At 37.0% G+C, this 23,610-nt stretch overlaps 2 protein-coding genes across 2 annotated transcripts in view; one reads left to right on the top strand and one right to left on the bottom strand.

The window, feature by feature from the left end:
• Window positions 1–23,610, top strand: part of UBAC2 (UBA domain containing 2) — a 233,632-nt gene that overhangs the window by 104,165 nt on the left and 105,857 nt on the right. The gene's annotated exons all lie outside the window — the stretch shown is intronic.
• On the bottom strand, window positions 949–18,505 carry GPR183 (G protein-coupled receptor 183). The gene is made up of 2 exons (XM_037151689.2): window positions 18,357–18,505; window positions 949–3,292 (listed from the first exon to the last, which is right to left on the bottom strand). The coding sequence occupies exon 2, from the start codon at window positions 3,284–3,286 to the stop codon at window positions 2,189–2,191; it is 1,098 nt and encodes a 365-aa protein (XP_037007584.1). The 5' UTR covers window positions 3,287–3,292; window positions 18,357–18,505; the 3' UTR covers window positions 949–2,188.

The raw sequence follows: 23,610 nt of genomic DNA, 5'->3' as shown, positions 1-23,610 counted from the left end.
CCCTTCTCCATCACTTAAAAAATTCACTACATGCATGAAATTTAATGTGTTTTTTTTTCTTCTTCTTCACTTAGGAAAGGTTTATAGATGAAGGAAAGGCCCTAAGATTCTGATCTTCATCTGTGTGGTCCCACCGATCTCCATAAAGCAAGGGTGTCCAACTTGTGGCCCACAGGCTGCATGCAGCTCAGGATGGCTGTGAACGTGGCCCAACACAAAATTGTGAATTTATTTAAAACATTAAGAGATTTTTTTTTAATGATTACATGTTGCAGTGTATTTACTGTGTGGTCCGAGACAGCTCTTCTTCCATTGTGGCTCAGAGACACCTAAAGGTTGGAGAGCCCTGCAAGTGTTTAAAAAATCAGTACCTATTTTTGTCTGTCAGGGAGCTTTAAGGTCAGGGAGCTTCTTGTGAAGTTAATGCAATTCAAATCTGAAAGTACTCAGTAAATAGCATTGAATCAACCATTAAGATAATTTTCTTACGGGATAAAAGTTGAAAATGAGTAAGAATTTAAAACAAAACATTTCTAGGATATAAAGCCTAATAAAAATTTAAAGGATGACTTATGATACAGCATTTCATTTCTTTACATTCCATTATCAAAATTGGTATCATTGTTAACATAGATACTGTATTAGGGTATTTCAGGGTTGAGTAAAACAAATTTAGTTAGTATATACTCATAATAGTCATACTACTCATACTAAGGTACTCATTTGAGCAAATATATAATGTTGTAAAGAATGCTGTGAACTCTTAAGTTTATAATTTTGCATTTTAGTCCCTATCTTTTTTAGGCAAGCAGCAACTATACCACCTGCTGTTTATCCTTCCTACCCTTTCTGGTAACCCAGGCCATTGAAAGATACAGGATACTACCAACCTGTGAATTAAGAAAAAAGAAAAGAAATGATTCCCTAGAGACCCAAGACAAATAAGTATATGTTTTAAATTTTTTTATTTATTTACTTCCAGAGAGGGGAAGGGATGGAGAAAGAGAGAAACATCAACGTGTGGTTGCCTCTTGCGTACCCCCTGCTGGAGACCTGGCTCCTAATCCAGATATGTGCCCTGACTGGCAATTGAACTGGCGACCCTTTTATTTACAGGCCAGCACTCAGTCCACTGAGCTACACCATCCAGGGCTATTTGTTATTTTTCATTCCCGAGAAGCATTTAGCAAGTGGCCCCTCTTCCATATGGGTATATCCACAAAGAGCCCTTGTTATATTCCTAAGCAGTGGCCCTTACTATGCTGGCAGTTTGGAGGAAGAGCTCAGTGCTTTCATTGCCTCTGTTACTGTCATCATGTACTATAATGTGCTTTCCCAATCTACCACTAAATTACAGTCTCCTTGTAACTTTTGCTGATAGTTGACAATGAACATTGAAGAACATACTCAATTTTGTAGAATCCTGTTGTTTATTCCAGAAAAGTTCTCTGAAACAAAATTTTGTGACCCAGAACAAAACAAAACAAAACAGTTGTGTTATTGAGGAAATAAAGTCTAAGAGTAAAAAAATGGATGGAAGAAATACATTATCAAGAAAAGAAATATGTTATGATATTAACATTTTTACACTGGCTATATACAATCTTAACAGTCTTTTTAAAAAATTTTCATTTATTTATATTTAAAAGGGAAGGGAAAGAGAGAAATATCAATGTATGGTTGCTTCTGGTGCATCCCCTGCTGGAAACTGGCCCCTGCTGGGAACTGGCCCCTGCTGGGAACTGGCCTGCAGCCCAGGCATGTGCCCTGATGGGGAATCAAACCGTGATCTTTTGATTCGCAGGCCCATGCTCAATCCACTGAGCTACACCAGCCAGGGCTTAACAGTCTTTTTTATTTTGACAGATTGCTAGTAAAAAATGTGAATGATGAAATTTCTCATTAACACAAAACTATTCTTTCTATCCTGAGTTATTAATATAGTCTCCCTTTTGGTATAGTCTTTTATTAACAAATTAGAATTTTGCTTCATATTGTTATCTTGAGTGTAAAAAATACATATTTATCAGGTTACTTCTAAGTTGGAGGTGGAAAGGGAAATAGTGCCCAATGAAAGGAATTTAAGAGTTCTAACTGGAAGTTGAAGAATCATTTTGCTTTATAAGAAAAGTCCTGCAAAGTTTGTTATACAGTTTACTTTGCTATACATCCAAGATTTAATTTCTTTTTATTTTTCACTTAAAGACTTGGAATGTAACATTATTTGAGTTTCTGTCATTTCACGTGAGTTTTCTTCAGGGGCTGACTTCACAGCACTGGAAATTGATACACTGACTTGACGTTTCAGCATCTTCATAACTTTTCTCTTGTAACCTTTACATGCAAAGAAATATATAAAAGGGTCCATGCAGCAATTAAAATTCATCAGGCATACTGTGAAGTGCAGAGAAATCTGGAATGAATGTCTTTGGCTACATTCCAGGAGATTAGGAAAACGAAGCTTCTTAATCATGTGCTGAATAATTGCTACATGGTAAGGTGTGAAACAGAGAATAAACACAACAATTATAAAAATAATTGTGTTGAGAGCCTTTTTGTTTACACCAGACTTCTCAGCTAGTGGGTTTTGTTTCGCAGTTTTAAAGAGTTTGCAACAGATTTGAGAATAGCAGATGAGAATAATCATGAGTGGAAGCACATATCCTATGAAGCATGCACCGAGCAGAATCCAGGGAAGAGATTTTGTTTCTTCAAAGTTTGGGTATTCCATGCATGTAGTCTTTTCGTTCTCCTGCTTTGACATAGATTTTATGAGTAATGGGAGTGTTTGAGCAAATACTAGAATCCAGACAAATATGCAAATGCCCTTTGCATGTTCAATTCTTTTCATCTTGTTGTATCGCAGAGGGTGCACCACAGCAAAGAACCGATCTATGCTCAAGCAGGTCATGAAGTTCACCCCTGCATATGTATTGATGTAAAACACAAGAGCAGTTACCCTGCACAAGGCCTCACCAATTCTCCAGTCAAAGCCCAGTGCATAGTAGGCTATCCGTGTAGGTAAAGCTGTGGTAAAGAGTATATCAGAAATTACCAGATTTGTTGAATATAGTGTGGTCGAGTTGATTTTCTTCCTGTTTTGAATAATGACAACCAAGGCTAACAAGTTTCCCACCAGCCCAATTATGAAGACAATGCTGTAATGCAGAGGCATTAATATCCTGGCTGTGTCACGGTGTGCATAGAGATCACAGTCACTTTCCTGAGGGGCTGTAGAGGGTGTGGTAAAATTGTTGTCCATTTTATATCTGTCAGTGGTGTTCATGTGTCTCTGAAAAGAGGAAGAAGGGTAAATCTAGTTAAAAGCAGATTTAAGTCCATATAAACTACCTTGTATGGATCTAATTTAAAAAATTTTAAGATGTATATACTTTTAAAAGTCTATGATATATAATATGTAATACATATTTAATAAGAAGAAGAACAGAATAAAATTTGTTTTTACTCTCACAATTTGGCAATTTTGACAAAGCTCTGACAAGGGAGCTAGAACCAGAGGAGCTAGAACAATGGTTTTTTTGTGACAAGAGGAATGCACTAACATTTTAGACGGAATTTTGGCCTTCCTTTTTGAATCATTGTCTGGTGAAAAATAAAATCAAATAAAGCATCCCACATTTCAGACGAGCATAAAACTTTGCTTTTAAATTGAATTTCAGTTAGACTTAACTTTTCCCAGATGCATATCACTGCCAGGAAATGAAATCAGCCACACGTGTATGTAGTGAAATATGAATTTACCACAGTGATCTGATTTGTGTTAACCTAAAAAGTATGGGAAATAAGCCAAGGCCTTGTTAGGAACTGAAAGGTAGGTTTTATTAAAAAAAAGATGATGATGATGGCCACTACAACCATGAGAAAAATGGGAAAAAAAGAAAAAAAGAAAGAGAAAACTTACTCTAAGGGAAAATTTTCAAATTAATTTTAAACTATCATTCCTCAAGTACTCCATTGATGCATGCAGTATATACATTCTTCCATTCACACATAGTAGCAATCATTACGCGTGTGGTATTTCATGTTCTGCTGTACTCAGTTAACATGTTCATGAAACAGTGTAATATACATACATATATAATCTGTCATGTATGTAGATCTTATGAAGATTTTTGATAGGTATTCTACAGCACAATTTGCTTAGCCATTCCCTTGATGAACATTTGGATTATTTCCAACTCTTTTCTATTTATAAATAATGTTAAGATGAAGTTTCAAGCCCTGAGTTGAAAAGTAGAAAACTCCTACAATAAAACTTCATATATAAAGCTGAATTTTGATAAAACTGCAGAAGAGCAGAGCAATAAATCCTATGAAGTTATTTTTAGATGAAAAATAATTTTCTGATAGGACTATAGATGTGCACACATCTCACTTGAAAGTCACCAAAGTCAGGGAAATATTTTATATACCTAGTGAGGATGGTACTGCGCATTAGAGAAAAAGGATTGTCTTCAGCCATGTCAAGGCACCAAGTGCAAATGTGGTTTTCTGATTGCTGTATTAATTGAATCTTTGCTACCTTAGTGTGAACAATCTTAAAACAGTGGTGCTAATAGACAAGGGTTATCAGAGGATTGCACTAATGTTACAGGCATCGATTATATACAGTGTTGATAGGTTAATTATTAAAATATGGAAATACAACCTAACCTAAAAGGAAACAAAAATGGAAGTAGAATTCTTATTAATCAAGAGAAGACAGGAAAGGAGATTATGGGGTGAAGGATAGAATGGTAAATAGAAAACACAAAATAAGAGGGTAGAAATGTGTCACAGCAAATTTAAATGGATTGAACTTACCTACTGAAAGACAGACTATCAGTTTGGATTTTTTAAAAATTCAGCTCTATGGTTTTTAGAAGAAATATAACTCAATGTGATTCAGAAAGGTTGAAAGTAAAAGCTCCAGGAACCAGACCAATCCCAAACTGGAAAGCTAGAATAGCAATATTAACATCAGAAAAAAGTAGAATTTAAGGCACATTGAATATTAATAGAGATAAAGAATGTCATTATATAAGTTAAAAGGATAGTTTACAAGGAGCATGAAAATCACAATTGTACATGTAGCAGCAAAATTTGACTGAATTTAAAGGAGAAATTGGCAACTCTACAACCATAATGGGAGATTTTTAACACATTTTTATTAGAATATGCCAATTAAAAAAGAGATTAAAGGCTTAGATTTACACACATGACTTAAAAGCTAACAGAATTTGTATTGAAGGCACATGACCATTATTTGAAAATTTGACTATATTACAAGGTCATCAGAGATACCTCAGAACACTCAGAAAATCATCATCTCATAAGTTCACATTTCTTGTGACTACAATACAATTAAATTATAAACAACAATAAGAAGATAAAGGATACATTTGGAATCTAAAAAATTTATTTCTAAGAAATGTATGGTTTAAGAAGTCACAGTGTGTGTTTTTCAAGATGGTGGCAGAGTAGGTGGATCTTGCATTCATCTCCTCCCAGAACCAAACTGGAAATTCAACTAAATTAAGAAAAATTACCCTGCATGACCAGCTGAAGACTGGCTGAAGAGTAGATTTTAGAACCAAGGAGCTGTGAAAGAAGCCATTCTGAGACTGATAGGAAAGACGATGTAGAGAAAGGCACGGGCTCACTTCCTTGGCAGTTGTGGGAGGTTCCCTATGAGGGGAACAGCCTGAACCACAGCATGGGCTCCCCAGCACAGAGCACCAGAGCCTGGGAGAGGTGCCCACACAGCATTGCAGTGAAAAAGAGGTGGGGAGGTGTTCTGTCCACCAAGGAAAGGCAGAGTCTGCTGGAAGCACAGACACCCTCTTAAAGAGATAACGTACAAAACTGCATTTGCAGCCACTCACCCTGGTGGCTAGCAGAGGGAGTGTGGTCTGAACTGAAGTTACCTGAGGGGAGTCTGGGGTGTTGGATACCAGGGACAGACTTGGGTGTATAGTGACCATTATCCTGGTGCTGAGTCATTCATCTTTTCTGAGTAGCAGCCCCCTTTCCATTGGGACAAACTGGAGGAAGGCAATTACCCCACCCTTAGGAATTTTTCTTGCCTCACCTGAGAAACTAGTGGCATAAGCATAGGCATAGGCTGGGAAGGCATTGGAGTCTGGGAAGATGGGGATGGGGAGCTGGGGATTAGTGAGTGGCTGTAGGGAGGGGTTATTCTCCCCACTTTTCTATGAACCTGACTGGTGCTACACCCGCCATGGGAGATCCCACAGAAACACCCTTCTGGCTTCTGGCAGACCTAACCCCTGGGCTCCAGAGGCCCCACCCACCTGAATATTGGGGCTCCACCCTGCCAAGGTCAGGGCAGAATTTAGGATAGACTTAGTGGCTCTGGGGTGAGGGTGACACCTACCATCTTTGCTGAAGCCTGAACAACACCTCTCCCTCATCAGAAACCCATTAGTTCCATCTTCTCCACTTTGCCAGAGCCTCTCTCAGTGACTAAGCCTAAAGCCTGGCAGATGGGGCAGAACCCAGGGTGCCTTGGGAGGTATGCGGGTCCACCCCTGGGCCCAGTGTTCTTGAAATCCAGCCTTGGAGAGCAGCCTGGTCTTTCCCAGGTGCATCCAGGTCCAGGAGCAGCAGTGATCCACAAACTGTGAATCACTGCCAGCTTCAAGCTGGTTGCTCATAGCAAGGCATGGACAGGACAAGTGCATCTGACATTGGCTTAAATCAGAGTCCTTCCTTCAGAGCCCAGAACAAGCATACCAAGAGGCCAGCACCAGACAATAATGGAGCAGGAATCGATAAACTTCAAAAATAGTATAGCCAAAAGCACCAAACTATGCGGAGAATTTCATTTTTCTCTTTTTAAAATTTTTTGCTTCTCCTATATATTTTTTATTTTCTTCTTTTTCATTTTCTGTTCTATTCATTCTTATTTTTATTTGCTTGTTCTTTGTTTCTTTCTGTTTATTCTTTTTTATTTTAATTGATTTTCAGATTTTTAATTTTTATTTATATATATGCTTATACATATACTATTATTTATTATATATTTTTTTCTATTTTTCTTTTTTCCCTTTTTTTCTTCTTTTCTTTTTTTGGGCCAGCATACACACAACAGCTGGTGTGATAATCTCACAGTCAGCCAGCCTGAAGGTTGATCAGGTGGGCCAGTAGCAGTGAAGACTCAATTACAATAGCAGGACCCACAAAACCCAAACAAGGGATATTCTTAGAGCACTCAGCTCAGGAGGTCAAAGAGATAGCACCACTGAGTCCCACAGGACACCTACTACATAAAGCCACTCCCATGAAGACTAGGAATCATAGAAGATCTACTTAATACATAGAAACAAGCGCAAGAGACAACAAAAATGGGGATATGAAGAAATAGGCCCCAAATGAAAGAACAGGAAGAATCTCCAGAAAGAGTGCTAAATGAAATGGAGGCTAGCAATTTATCAGACATAGAGTTCAAAGTAATATTACCAGGATGCTCAAGGAACTTAGTAAGAGCTACAACACTATGAAAGAGGCATAGAAATAATGAAAAAAGGACCAGTTGGAAATGAAGAATAGCATATCTGACAAGAATACACTGGAAGGAATAAACAGTAGGCTAGATGAAATAGAAGATTGTATCAACAATTTGGAAGGCAAGGTAGGGAAACAAAACACCCAGAGCAGAAAAAGAATGAACATAGTTTAAGGGAAATTTGGAACAACATGAAATGTAACAACATCTGCATAATAGGGTACCAAAAGGAGAAGAAAATCAGCAAGGGATAGAGAACTGTTTGAAGAAATTATGGCAGAAAACTTCCCTAATCTGGCGAAGGAAAAAGACAAATGTTTAGGAAGCACAGAGTCCCATCAAGATGAACACAAAGAGGCCCACACCAAGGTACATCATAATTAAAATGTCAGTGTTTAAAGACGAAGAGAGACTTATAAAGGCAGCAAGAGAGGGACAGTTACCTACAAGGTAGTTCTCATGAGAATGTCAGCTGATTTCTCAACAGAAACATTTCAGGCCAGAAGGGAGTAGCACGACAGATCCAAAGTAATGAAAAGCAAAGACATGCAAGCAAGACTACTGTATTCAGCAAGGTTATTTAAAATTGAAGGCAAAGTAAAAGAGCTTCCTAGACAAGAAATCACAGTGCAAATTTTGAAATGCTTAGAACTAAATGACAAAAATGGTACCTTAGAACTAAATGCCAAAACTAAGGAATGTGGCTAAAGAGTTCATTGAAGATGGATACAAAGACTTGAGTGCATTTATTTTTTAAAAGATTGAAATAGATAAGTTAAATATATAGCCTAAGAAGCCAGAAAAAAAAAACAAAACAGTTTGGTCAAAGAAGGTAAACACAAATAAAAATAATTGCAGAAATTACTGAAATAGAAAATTTAAAAAAACCCAACAAATATGGACTTTTATATTTTATACAGGAAAAAAATGAAGTGATTTTGAAAAGGAGATCATGGGAATTGCAATTGTGGAATAAATGTAGGAAAAAAACTTTATCTAGTTCATGTGAGAAGTAACTTTTCAAGAACTGAGACTAGATGTGAGGGGAAGATGAGAATTCCAGGCAAAGGCTACATCTTAGAAACAGCATTAAGAGCTGCTTTTATTTTTCTTCTTTCTATGATAAGATTTTTTTCCGAAAATTTCAACATATATTTTATTTTGAGAAGTATTTCCAGGCAGTTTCATAGAGAATGCCTTTAAAATACATAATGTGGAAAAATACACTGTGGCATCTGATAATACTCCATGTGGATAATTATTATTCGAGAGATTAAGAAAGTTGCCACTGATGTAAGAATCAGAGAAGAATGTGCCATCGCTTGCTAGGTTGTAAATGTGTCCAACCTCTTCCCCAAATGAAATATAGCATCTAGTAGAGTCAGAAATGGCAGTAGTTTCAGAAGTTTTTAAGTTTAACACCATGTTAATTATTGAGGTGAAAATATGCAATCAAATTAAATGCCCATCATTATGCAGCCATCGAAAATGGCAAGGTATTTCAATTGCCTGTTTCTTGACGTAAAATAATGTTAAGTAAGGAAACATTACACAAAATACCACTTTTGGGGTAGGAAAAGCAACTGTACATACACATACATACACGTGCATGGATATATATGCCAAAACATAATTTTGTACAAGTAATTTTTTATTTATGTAGTCTAAATTTTTAACATTGAATATGAATTGACTGTGAAATAAGTAAGTAGATAAATACAGTTTTTAGTGTGAGGAAAAAATTCTAATCCAACTTTTTATGCATTAGTTTTTGCTAGGTGTCTGCTTTTAACTCATGTCCCAAAGAACCCTCATAACAACCCTGCAAGCTAAGTATTGCTGTCATCTACCTACTTGTCATATGAGAAAACTGAGTGTCAGAGAGGTTTAAGGTAATGCTGGATCTTTCTCTCTGATGACCTGGCTTCAAATCTCCTCTTTCCAGTCCTTGGCAGGGGCAGCTAGTTCATACTACCCTTGAAATGCTCAGAGTTTGTGCTTTCAAAGTGGCCTAGGCTTTCATGCTATCTTTACCTGTAAATAAACAGCCTGGGCACAATGTGGCCCTCCTTCTCCAGAGCAGGGGAACAATTCTTCCTAAGGACAACAGGGTTCCCACTTACACCTTAGGTGCCTTCTCAAATGGGAAATCAGACCCGTGGACACCACGTTATAGAACCCTGAAGAAAAGACCGTTGAGAGGCCTCTTACTACTTGCCCACCCTAGTCCTGTGTCAAACAAAAGCACTTGCACAAATTGGTCATGTAAATGTCCTGGCTCAGAAATGACCTTAGGTAAAGAAGAAACGTTTGAAATATGTTCATTTGGATATTTAGTAAACTGTCAAAGGTCAATTCCATTTGTTAACAACTCCAGCATATTCCTTTGGTTCTTGATAATATCTGTATCTATTATTAATGCTACAGTTTTAGTCAATTTCATATTTCCCAATTGAGAGAAAAATCCTTTCATGTATTTGACTGTTGTTATTCCATTCTTATGTCAGTCAGTGCTAATTTATTATCATCTTTTCTCAGAAATATTATTTTATATCTTCCTTTAATCATCTCAGAATTCAGGATTACTTTCTTGAACCTGGACTTAATCCATTCTTTTATTCACCAATAATTGTTTTCATTGCCTCTCCATATGCTAGGCCCTGGAAACACAGAAATGATATCTTAATATCCGAGGGCCTAAACAGAAGGCTGAATGTATGATATTCAGAATGTGCTGTTATCTGTATTATCTCAATATTCTCCGTGTGGTTTCTTCTCACACATACCAGGGTTCTGCTTACTCGTTTCATTATAGTGCTCCTTTATCAACCTTTGGATTATAAATTTCTCTTTTAATCATTCCTCTCTTAATCATAACAGATTTCTTTCTGTCTCTCTAATTTATTTACTTTTGAATATATATTTAAATATTTATTTATTTGAGAGAGGGGGAGGGGAGAGCAAGAGAGAAAGAGAAACATGGATGTGAAAGAGAAAACTTGATACGTTGCCTTTCACACATGCCCAGACCTTAGACTGAACCCAAAACTTTGACATGTGCTCCAACCCGGAACCGAACCTTTTGCTTTGCCACACTATGCTCAACCAGCTGAGCCTACCAGTCAGGGCTGAATATACGCATATTTGAAGTAGTTCATGTTATCATGATCATTAGACAACGGCTTCTGACATGTTATTTAGGATTGATGTACTGAGTTGTACTGGAAAGTACTATGGCTTGTCATTTTATTGCATAGAGAAAATCACAATGTATTCTAAATATGTCTTCCTTAGAATACTTGTATGTATGAAAATTACAGTTTCCTCATATTGCTTTTGAATAAAAAAATGTGATTCCTAAGCTATCCTTAATTCCCCACACCGTGAGCGATATAACAAGGACTACAAACTTTGTGCTGAAGGCACAGATAGTAATTGGGCTGCATGAAATGTGGGTCCTTGTTCAGGGTCCACCAGAGGACCACCTTTTTTCCCTCCTGAAATTGAACTACCTGGTAGCTACTCTGGCAACCATCTATGGCAGTTATCTTACCATTTTTGTTAATAAGCAAAGGAGACTATCTCAGTGTTGTCTCTGTAATGCAATATTAATCCTTCAAATTTACTATTATCTTAACATGTATAAAACAAGTTATTCCACAGTGAAATATCCTCCAGAGTGAGTAGGTCTACATATGTTTTTCTCTAAAATTGAGTTTATTACTAACAGAGTAGTTAACATTTCTTAAGACATTATCATCTCGTTTTTGCATAACCGGACATGTTGACATGAACTGACAAGTTTTTTCTACCCACTGAAAGGAAAAAGTAAGGCACTCCCAAACTTATTTATTCGTTGTTAAGAAAATTGTCTAAGCTCTCATGTAATTGATACTCTGAAAATATTTATCCTGGACACCACCTTGGAACCTTTTTGTAATTTTTCACAGGGTTCACATATAAACTTTCTGCAGTCCCAATATACTTTCTTGGAAATTCTATTTTCTTAGCTTTTACTTTTGACAGACACAGAATAAACCTTAAATATATTCAAAGATTTAGTATGTGCTAGAATACCAGCTTTTACTGTTTGTTTTAAGATTCCTGAAAAGTTACATTTACCCCCAATATTTATTCCCTTAATCATCGTTAACCTTAAATGAAAAGCTGTTAAACTTCTAGTGATTTTGTTTAAATTCAGTCCTTAGCAATGAATTGAAGTGTGTCAAGTCATGCTGAAATGATCATTAATAGGAAGTAACTTCTCTATAAGATGAAGTCTGCCGAAGACCATGTGTACACATCAGTATGATTTGAGTCAGTTGACCACAGTGGCATGTACCAAAGAGGAAGTTCAGGAGCACACTTTGAAAAACAACCATAAGAGCCACAGAAATATGTACATGTGTATGAATTATATTTGAATATTGTTAAGTGATGAATGATCCAATTCTTTTTGTAATTTCTGTTGATAAACTATCCTTTGGCTATTTTAGAGATGAGATTGAGGGAAATTTTCTGGAGTGAGGAACGATTAGATCACTGGGAAAGAGGGGGACTAGGGGGACAAACAAAGGCTGGGGATTCTGTTTAGTGAGGAAATAGACCAGCAGAGATGTATCAGGACAGCAGGCTGAGGCTATTTAGTGCTCTTAAAAACAAACATATTTCACAGAAGAAAAAAATCATTGCTTTTTCCCCCAAGATACCTAGTTTTATAAGTATCTGTCAATTACTTGAAAGAGCCTCCTTGTTCTTGAAGCTGGGCAACAGGGACATCGGAGTTTGGTCCAGTGTCACACATGCTGGGGTGCAACACTTGACCGATGATTTTTTAAAAAAATATTTTATTTATATATCTTTAGAGAGGAAGGGAATAAAAGAAGGAGAGAAATATCAGTGTATGGTTGCCTCTCTTGCGTCCCCTGCTGGGAACTGGCCTGCAACCCAGGCATGTGCCCTGACTGGGAATCGAACCGCAACCCTTTGGTTTGCAGGCCCGTGATCAATCCACTGAGCTACACCAGCCAGGGCAACTGATGATTTTTTTAATAATTTTTTAAAACTTCTTAACACATTCTATTAGATCAGCATTATCAAACTTGACAAATGAAAAGGAACAAAACCCACTACAGACTGAAGAATTTTGTGAACACAGAAGAAAAAATCCTTAATAAAACTTTAGCAAAATGCGAAGGTGTCAAACTCATTTTCACAGGGGGGCTATATCAGCCTTGTAGTTGCCTTCAAAGGTCAAATGTAATTTTAGGACTGTATAAATGTAACTACTCTAACTACTCCTTAACAGTTAAGCGAGAGGTTGGCACTACCACCAGGTAGAACCAAGGTGCTGGCCAGATAAAACAAGGTGGAGGGCTGGATTTGGCCCGCAGGCCTCATGTTTGCCACCTGTGGCAAACTGAATTCAGCAATATATAAAAAGAAAAAAATAGATTACCAAATGGTGTTTATCACAGAGATGCTAGATTATTATAATATTCTTTTTTCACTATTTTTCCACATTTTTTTTATTGTTCAAGTACAGTTGTCTCCATTTCCACCCCCCACTCCCCTGCTCCCCAGCTGTCCCTACCTCCCACCCATCTCCACCTCCCACCCTTGGTCCTACCTCCTTTTGGTTTTGTCCCTGTGTCCTTTATAGTTGTTCCTGACAACTCTTCCCTCCACCATTATCCCCTCCCACCTCTCCTCTGGGTACTGTCAGATTGTTCTTAATTTCAGTGTCTTTGGTTATATTTTTCTTGTTTGTTTTGTTGTTTAGGTTCCTGTTAAAGGTGACATCATACGGTATTTGTCTTTCACCACCTGGCTTATTTCGATTAGCATAATGCTTTTCAGTTCCATCCATGCTGTTGCAAAGGGTAGGAGCTCCTTCTTTCTTTCTGCTGCATAGAATTCCATTGTGTAAATGTACCATAATTTTTTGATCCATTCATTTACTGATGGACACCTAGGTTGCTTCCAGCTCTTGGCTACTGTAAATTGTGCTGCTATGAACATTGGGGTGCATAGGTTCTTTTGGATTGGTGTTTCAGGGTTCTTAGGGTATAGTCCCACAAGTGGAATTGCGGGGTCAAAATTTAGTTGATCGTTTGTGCCATTTGCTGAATAGTTGTTTGTGCCATTTGCTTATAAAATAGGCAGGTGGGAAACATTAATTACTGATTGTGGGAAAGCAGCCTGAGGCACAGATAGGCTGTGACCAGCACAAGCGCCACCTCTTTATCACTATCTTCACTGGCAAAGTCAGATCGCCAATTTCAACTTGCTTTAATAGTAAACACCCCAGTTAACCTAGCAAAATAAATCCTTCTATACTGTTAGATCATTTTTTTCTAACCAGCTTTGAGTTCTAAATTAATAGCTATGACTGTGTCCAAGATTTAGGTTTTTGGAAGGATATAGAGAATATTTTCCAGAAAGGTGACACATTGGCAGCTGCCTATACTTTCTCAGAATGGAACCTCACACGTGCCAGGGTGTTCATATTCACAGTACAGTTGTCTCATGTCAGTCTGTCTGAGGGGACCTTGCTTCCCTGCTTTCCTGGGGAGTTCACTTTCTGTGGAAATGTGATCCTGCTGCCACTCCATGATATAGTCTGATTCTGACTACCTCTCAGTATGTCTGCAAAGAGTCATTTATAGGGCAGTGCATGGGAAACTTTTTCAAGACAGAAAACCGGTGTTTGCCAGTCTGTAGTTTCTTTGTGCCTCTATAGTGCCCTTAACTCATTGGACAGTCAGTGAAGATCAACTCCAGTTTCTATAAAGATGTACACTGAAATTGATGGAAAAGTGAAAGGTGCCTGACATTTAAATTATTTGGTAAAACATCCACCTATACATTGAGGGTTCTACATAGTCCAGCTATTTTTCTTTCACCTTTCTCCAATTATTTATTCCTTGTGTGGCTTTTGGTAACTTTAGTACTGACTAGGATGCTATGGAAGTTGTCAAAGATGAAGACAAAGTAGGTCATAACACTGAGGACTTACAGTCTATGACATAATGTTTAGGAACTGTAAGAAAAAGGAATCCCACTATAATACTCATTTCAGTGTAAGGAAGATAAATACTGTGTTTCCCTGTGGCATGATTTGACTGCTATGCAGGACAACTAACTGCACAATATTAAAAAAAAACCCTTTGTAATGAAGGTCTGAGTCTGTATTTTTATCCTCTGAGACCAAAATGTTTCTAGAAATAATGTGCACCTTTTGTCCTTAAAGTTCTAGGGAGTTTTTAGTTTTGGGTTTTGTCTCTGTTATCTGATAGAAATTAAAAACATTCAATACCCTTATTTGATAGATAAACAGAATTAGGTCATTTGTTCTTCCCAGTCCTCCCTCAGTATAGGTGCTAGGAAGCTGTTTCCTCCCTCACCTGCTACCTCCAGTCAGTTGGCATTTCCTGTGCCTTCAGCCTCCTGACCCTCCCCCGCACCCAGCCTCTCCCTCTGCACCATGCATTTATATCTATTCTGTCTTTTGTCTGCCTCTTTGTTTACTACTCCCATCACCTCTCCCTGCCTTCAGGCCATCCTCATTTCTCTCTGGAAACACTATAGCAGTTTTTGCACATGCTTCAAAAGGTGCCCCTTGAACCCCAGGCAAACTGAAAGCTCTCTGTTTTCCTTTATGATTGGGCTCAGCTTCTCTCTTCGGTGGGATCTTTGCCATATTACCTCTTAAAATGTCCTGGCTCCAGCCATACTAAATTACTTGCAATCTGTTGATGCCCTCTATTCTGTCACAGCTCTGTGCGTTTCTCATGCTCTTCCTTGTGTCTTGATGCCTGCCTCCTCTCCTGTCAGGTATTCTTAGCTCCTACTTTCCTTCAAGACTTAGTTCAAAATCAGGTGCTCCTGGAAGCTTCTCTGATTTTATTCTCTATTGCTCACTTCCCAGCACCCAGACAAAAGCAGTGTGGGGTGCCCTTATTAGGGCACTATGCTTTGTAATACCGTCAATATTGTTGATATTTGTTGTTGTTGTTTTTCTTTTTTCTGTCTCCCACTATTCAGTGAGGTCCTGTGAGTGGGGACTGTATTGTTAATTTTGTGTATCTCCAGCTGACCCATGAATGATGCTCAGTAAATGCTCTTTAAAGACCAGCAAAATCCTGGCTTTCTTGATCCTCAAGCAAAGGTTCTTTATTAGACTATAGTAAACTCTTGATTAATAGTAGTAAATAGTATTATTAAGCACAGACTGTCCCAGGCACTCTCCTGGGCACTCTACATATATTCACATGAATCCTCATAAAACTTTTACAAATGAATTTAAAGGATGAAACGTCTGTGACTTGCCTGAAGATATAGTTGTTAAGTCTCAGAATTCATTCCAGGCAGTTTGGCTCCATTGAGCACATTCCTTTTCTTTCTAGCTCTCATTTGCAATACTTTTTCCTTGCAATACTTTTTCTTCATAGCTCTCATTTCTAACATGATCTGATGTTATTAGTAGAAAACAATTAAAAGAGGAAGACATCTCAAAACTTTAACGAACTCATACCTCTCTGCATGAGAGAGGAGGAGAGCTCAGGAGACTGGAAGGGAGAGGAAAGGGAACTATGTTGATTAAGTAAAGGAATTCATTAATTTGTAGCATATTTTAAAGTAAAGTTTTTTTTAAGGTTTTATTTACTTTGTGGGGGGAGGGAGAAAGTGAGGGAGAGAAACATTGATGTGTGAGATATATCAGTTGGTTGCCTCTTGCATGCCCCCAACTGGGGACCTGGCTTGCAATCCTTTGGTTCAAAGGCCTGCACTTAATCCACTGAGCCACACCAGCCAGAGCAAAAGTAAGTAAAGGTTTTGTAAGTGATCTTAGATCTTATCTAAAGTAAGATCTTAAGTAGATCTAAAGTAAGATTTTAGATCTTACTATTTTTAACAATATTTCCTAAAGCCATTTGGACTGAAATTTCCATTGGAAGACAATGGTGGGTACCCAAGGTAACTTTTATGCTATTAATACATTTTTATATTACTATTTTTTAGTATTTGCAGATACTTAACAAAATATTTTTATTCTTCTTTTTGTGCTTTTAAGACACCACAAGGATCTTTGTAAGCTCTACAGTTTTAACAACTCCTGCAGGTTTTTAACCATAGCAGGGAAAAAAGTATCATCTGTTAACTCCTTTACTGGGTGGTGAAGTCTTTTTTTAAATGCAAACTTTTTAAGGATGATGGCTTTATTTTATACATTTTTATCCCATCACATGTTTATAATAGGTACCTAGTAAATGCTTACAGAATACATAAATGAATGAAAGTCATATAGTGATCTGAGTTAATATTTATTGCATTAAGTGACTGGTCATGTTACAATATCATTGATAAATTTTTAGAAGCCAGTTAAAGTAATTTATTAAGAGGAACTGCTGCCACTTGCTAAGTGAGTGTGTGAGTGAGGATGCTTTGAAGAGTGGTGTGCTCTCTGAATTGTTGTACTCAGAAAGTACAATTAAACCACAAAGAGAAAACATGCACTTAAACAGTACTAGTAAATGCAATCCAGACAGTAAACAGAGTCAAGTTTATAACCATACGGAGACCCAGTCTGTATGTGAAATATTCCATAAAGATCTGAAGATAAGTTCAAAAAATCACTTTTCCTGTTGGATCGATCCTTTGGCAGTTTAATGGGCAGAGGGAGGGCAGCATATGATAGCAGACAATTTCCTAGCAGTTAGTATGAGAGCCATTGTTACAGGAACTTGGCAGTATCATTCATTACTCCCCATTTTACAAATGAAGCAACTGACAGAAGAAATGTTAGGTAACTTGCCCCAAGGCCACACAGCCCAGGTTTGAGCCTGACTCCAGAGTGCAGGCTCTTAACCACTATACTAAATTGTACTTAGAATGACACGCCTCAGAAAACTGAAAAACCACACCCTCCTTTAGAGGAAGTTTCCTCACAGCTTACATTTTGCCCAAAGTTTCTGTTACCTTCATTCCAAACGCGGACATAAATATTGGCAAAACACTGCAAATAATTTATTGTTTTGTAAATTGTTTTTAGGCACATAGAAATTTAAAAAATATAGAGAGACATCTTTAGTCTTACTGATCATCAAATGAATATAAAACAACAGAGATACTTTTTTTTTTACTTATCCAATTAATAGTTTATATTTAGAGTTGAAATACTCAGGTTGGCTGAGGAATAGTGAAGCCCAAATTGTCACTGATCAGAGGATAAGTTGGTAAAATGTTTTTATAAACTAAAAAATATCAGGTTATATCAAAAGTTTCATTTTAAAAAAGTATAGACATAATAGAGGTATAGAAGAGACTTTTTATATGTAGAGGTGTGGTCAAATAGTATAATGTTACAACTCTGTTAAATTGTGCTGAATAACTTGTTATATAAAATATATTTAAGTATAGGAATACCTCATCTTAAAATAACTTTGTTCCTTTCTCTTCATATTAAAGTATCCTGAAGTATTGGAATTATTTGCTAATGTTCATTCTGTTTTTGTAATTGTGAAACATGTTTGCCGATATATACTTCATTCTGTTTTTGTAATTGTGAGTTCACACAGAAATGCAGAGTAAGCCTGTTTTTTGGCAAACATGTTTCTGGAATGATCCATTGTTTTCATCTAGCTTAATCCTAGCTGATTAGAACTATCAGTTGCTAGAGAGTCTAAACAATATTAATAATATAATTTTTGTTAGAAATGTTTAGTTTGTTTTTTAGGATTCTTTTCCTTAACCTTATATTAAGTAGGCTTTCAAAGTTTTTCTTAACTCAAAAGACTGTTGAAAAAGCAAAATATCTAGTACTTACCGCTTAGTGACTTGTTCAGGCCTCTGTGTAGTGGCAGTCAGGATTTGACCAAATCGAAGTAGATTAACCTTGGCATGTTGTTCTAAGAAAGATTAGGCAGACATCCTTTTATGGTGGTGACTTTTTTTCTGTCACCCTGTGACTAGGCATAGTGATGATCAGTTAGCCTCCTGTATGCATGTAAATTTTTTTTTAAAAAAAGGAAGTGAAATTTTTGTTAGTGATTTTTTTGAGTAGTTATCTGAAAACCCCTTGGAATTTATGAATTGCTGGTATCTATGAAACTTTATAAATTTTTCTATAAAAATTTAATTATTAAAAATTATATGGAAGAGACTGAAGCAGTAGACCTTATCTAGAAAAAAAGATGAATCATAGTTACTGATAATTTTGTATCTAAAGTATGAATTTTTAAGTCTTTCAAGCAGGGAAAATGTCAACTTTGACAGTTTTCTACCTGGAAACTTGGTACAGTGGGTAGTTTGCTCAACAGCTTATGAGAAAGAAACAAAAGTTTCTGTGATGAGTGGGTGAAAGATGCTCTTTTGCATATATGTAGGGATTCGTTAATGTTTTTAGGCAGGAGGCTAACTTGACTGCATCAGTGACTACACAGACACATGAATGATGGGAAAAGTTGAAGGGGACATTTTGCAGCTTAAATTGAGCCTCTTTGCATAGGATGAAGGAGATCTACACTATTCACCTTAGTTTTAGTTGACCTTTTAAATCAACAGTGTAACATGGCTTTCAGAATGCAGTTTACTTGTAGGCTGAATTAATAGAAATATAGTGCTCAAAACAAATGAGGCAATATTTACACTCATCCAGGACCAATCTAGGCATTCCCAGTCAGCTCTGAGTGCTGTGTTTTAAAAGGGCATGGGTGACTTAAGAGCATGGCCGGAGTGGTGAGGGGTCTGGTTTCTAGGTCTTAGGTGAAATGATGGAATTAACTGAGAATGTTTAGGGTTGGCAGGGATATATATAATCACTATTTTCATGCATTTGGAAGATAGATGTCTCATAGAAGGGATTTAGGTTGAATATGTCAATCTTCCTAACTCTAGAGAATGAGTAGAAGGAAAGCCAATAAAAGTAAGCTACTGAAGTCAGCTTTCAAATCAAAATATGAGTTTAGTTCCCAAAACTTAGGACCATAAAAACATGCAGTAGGCTGCCTTTTATTTATATGCTTGTGTAAACTGAATGACTCTTTTGAAAGGTGGTGTAGAGAGTATTGAATCATTTGGTAGGAATCTGTAGCTCTGTGACCTCAGAGGCCCTTTTATTTTAAGAGTCTGTCAAAAAGAGCTAAGCAAGCTCTGGTCGGTGTGGCACAGTTGGTTGGAGCCTAGTCACATAACCAAAAGGTTGCAGGTTCCATTTCATAACCCAGGCACATGCCTGGGTTATAGGTTCAGTCTCTGGTCTGGCTCTGGTCTGAGCATGTATGGAAGACAACCGGTCGATGTTTCTCTTTCACACTGATGTTTTTCTCTTCCTTCCTCTCTCTCTGAAAGCAATGAACAAAATGTCCTCTGGTAATGATTAAAAAATAACAACAACAAAGAAAAAACTGCCAAGTGATTTTAGCCTCTCAGTGGTTTTATTCCATTTAGAAGCTTATTAGGTTATTCCTAACTCTAAAATGCTGAAGAATGTGAAGAAACCTTGTCAAACAGAAGAGTAATTAGTTGGCCTTCCACCCCACAGTCTATAAAATAAAGTAATTGAACACAATACTTCCCAGTGCAAAAAATTTTATGAGGGGAAAATAGATTTTATGATCTGGTGGATAAATATGATAATACATTCTAGAACTATTTTCTTTAAAATTTGGATTGAAGAATATTTAAAGAAGACACTGTTGAAGATTTTCAGTTTGTTGAAAGGCCATCTTAGTAGGATGTTTTGGTCTTTAATATTTGAAATAGTTTTTAGTAAGTAAAACGTTGTTATACAATGAAGAACTCAACTAAGTAAATATACTAGCAAACTGGATTACCTCTTTTTTGGTATTATAGTAGTCAAGTATATAAAGAAGAGGTGTTAGAGCAATTTTCCTGCAAGGTGCTGTTGAGGTTTAGACTAAGATAATTTCATGAGCTCATAAACCTTATTTTTATTATTGCTGACAGTTACCAGGATTTTGTTTAGTTGTATTATAGGAGTGAAGTCAATGTTGTTTTCTATATAAGAGGTAAGATAGACATTTGTGACCTGAGCTGATTGTTTCTATCATTTTATTTGTTCTATTGAGTATAGTAGATTATCAATATTAGAAGAAGAATGAATGGATTCTTTATAAACTGTTTTCCTCTTTTCTATACTTTAGTCTCATACTTGTGCCAGACAGGACTTCCAGAAGTTAGCTGGAAAAATAGGAGAGATAGTTAGCTATGAAAAATAGCAAAATTGAATTCATTGTTGACAGTATAAAGAACAGATGTTATTATAAAATAAGGAAAAGAGAACTGGTCAGTGACTAATTATATATGATATTTTGTGAAGTCTGTGTGGATAGAAATAGCAGTGGAAAATTTCTACAAAACAACCTATGTAACCATGGTCTGAAATGTGTGCTTTTGTGTTATGGGTATATGTGGTCTAGTATTTAGTCATCATTTAAAACTACACAGTGATTAATAACTTCTAAGACATTTCAAAACTTCTATTGGTATATAAGACATGAATTGTCATTAAAGTTCTTATCAATATTTTTTAAATTCACATTGAACTATAACTTCAAACAAAACTCTGGTTCAGATTTTTTATTGTAATATCACTATTTATACTTTATTGCTAAATGTAAACAGAAGAATTTCTATAATTTAACTACCTTAAAGAACATGTTCTATGGTAAGAGACCTCAAGTGCAACCAAAATGGAGTTATCTTACTATTACCAAGAGACCTACAGGCCATGTTTTGAGTATATATATGAAAACATGTATTTTAATCCTATTTAAAATATTAAAACAAGGAGAGGGGCTTTTTAAAGCAAAAGCCAAATTGTATATAGTTCAGTGGTTTTAAAGAGAAATTTATTCAGCAAATATTTATTGAGCAAGTATTCCGTGCCAGCCACAGTTCTAGATAGTGAGGATAAAGTAGCGAACAAAACTGACAGAAATCCCTTCCATTCTAGTCAGCAAGACAGATGATGGTAGCCAGTTAGAGGTGCTATGGAGGAAGGGAAATAGAGCATGCCAAGTGGAGATGGGACTGTGAGGTGTGGCAGGCACTGCAGTCTGGAAGGGTTTTTTTGAGAAGCTTTTTTAGAAAAGATTTAAATGGTAGGAGGGAGTAAGTGATACACATGTCTGTGTGAAGATGGCCCGGGGTCGGGGGAAGAGCAGATACACACACCCTGGGCACCGTATACAAGGGGAAACACAAAACACTGGGGTTATCTTTTGGAGGGTGAGTCCCTTGTAGTATATAGACTTCCCCTGCTAGGTGAGTGTTCTAGGAACCCATTGGTATCAGTTCACCAATTGGCATTGTTGTGAGAGGCTGTCTTCGGCTTCAGTGAGTTTTTGAAAACTGTTTCAACACTTGTACCAATTTAATGATGGGTGATTTATGAGCATACCTGCCCATACTGCACTGAGTGTTCAGTAGTTTTTGATAAAAAATGGCGTGACCCTCGCGCTCCACCATCCCTATTCACCTGATCTTGCTCTGAGAGACTTTTTTGTTTGTTTGTTTCTCTGGATAGAAAAAAAATCCTTGAAGGGAAATGTTTTGCTGATGTGGAAGAGATGAAACAAAAACAGCAGAAGCACTAAAAGGCATCAGAATTGATCATTCAAAAACTGTTTTGAACAATATGAAAAATGTCTCAATAGGTATATTGTACTTTGAAAGTGACTGAAGTTTAAATGTGTAAGAATATATACACTATTTTATAAATAAATTCTGGGGTTTTTTGGGTCCCCCCCTCGTACCTAGCACTGCTTGAGTGAGACACACATGGTCCACTGTGGCTGGATCAGCCAGAGTCAGAGGCAGGGAGACTGAGTAGTAGAAGAACAGGTATGAGGTGGGGACACAGGCCTTGTATAACTTTGTAATGATTTTGGCTTTTACTGAAGGGTGGGAAATCATTGGAGGATTTTAGGCCCAGGAGTGGCTAACTTGTACTTTTTTAAAAATTATTTTTTAAAGATTTTATTTCTTTTTAGAGAGAGGGGAAGGGAGGGAGAAAGAGATGGAGAGAAACACAAATGTGTGGTTGACTCTCATGTGGCCTCCCCTGGGGACCTGGCCCACAACCAAGGTATGTGCCCTGACTGGCAATTGAACCAGTGACCCTTTGGTTCACAGTCTGTACTCAATCCACTGAGCTATACCAGCCAGGACTAACTTGTACTTTTTAATGAAAAGAATGCATAACTGCTTAGTCACCTGTGTTGGAGGTTAGATGATTTGAATTGGGGGAAGAAACAACTGTTCTCTTGTGTAGTGTTAAGAATGACAGTTTAAATAAGTCTCTGCTCATTAAAATTGCTCTGCTAAATTTTTTTAATCCAACAAATAATGAGAGTCTATTATGTGTTAGGATCTGTATTAGGCACTGGGGGATTCAACACTAAGTAGAACATGGCTCATTCTCACAGAATTAATAACCTAATGGTAGGTTTTAAAAATCCTATACAGTTAAAGCATTCAAGAGTAAGGTTTATTTTATTGCCCCTAATTTAATGAGCTCTTATGCCATGTCAAGCACTGTGCCAGATGCTGGGAGGACCAAGGAGATACATTTTCTTCCTTGCCACAGGGTATGCTCGATCTAAAAGGAGGACCATAGGAGTGAGGCATCCATGACTGATTGGCTACCCTGTCCCTGTCATCCTTCTTATAAGACTGTAAGAGGCTGTATCTTACACATCTTTGTATCTTCAGACCTGACCCAGTGTCTGGCACTTGGGTGTTTACTGGCTGTTTATTCTAGCATTTACTATTTGTTGTAGATACCCTGGTGATCCTGCTACTGTTGATCACATTTACAGTGTACATTTGCTTTCGTTTGATTTTTAATATTAGAATTGAAAGCACAGTGGGTATTTTTAAAAAATAGCACAATCTCTGTCAACACACAAGAGGCCAAGGGGTCCTGTATTTCTACAAAAAGGGTAGTGAGAACATTTCTTTGTGGAAGTAAAGAATATTTCTTGTATTTTCTTAAGGTAAAGAAATAGTTCTTTGTACTGATGCCACTCATTCCCCCCAAAAATGGAAAAATAAAA

This window comes from Artibeus jamaicensis, unplaced genomic scaffold, assembly GCF_021234435.1.
Source record: "Artibeus jamaicensis isolate MK-2021 breed Jamaican fruit bat unplaced genomic scaffold, CSHL_Jam_final contig_410, whole genome shotgun sequence".
NCBI classification, from domain to species: Eukaryota; Metazoa; Chordata; class Mammalia; order Chiroptera; family Phyllostomidae; genus Artibeus; species Artibeus jamaicensis.
The sequence above is the reverse complement of the archived record's forward strand: the minus strand, read 5'-3'. Positions and strand labels throughout refer to the sequence as shown.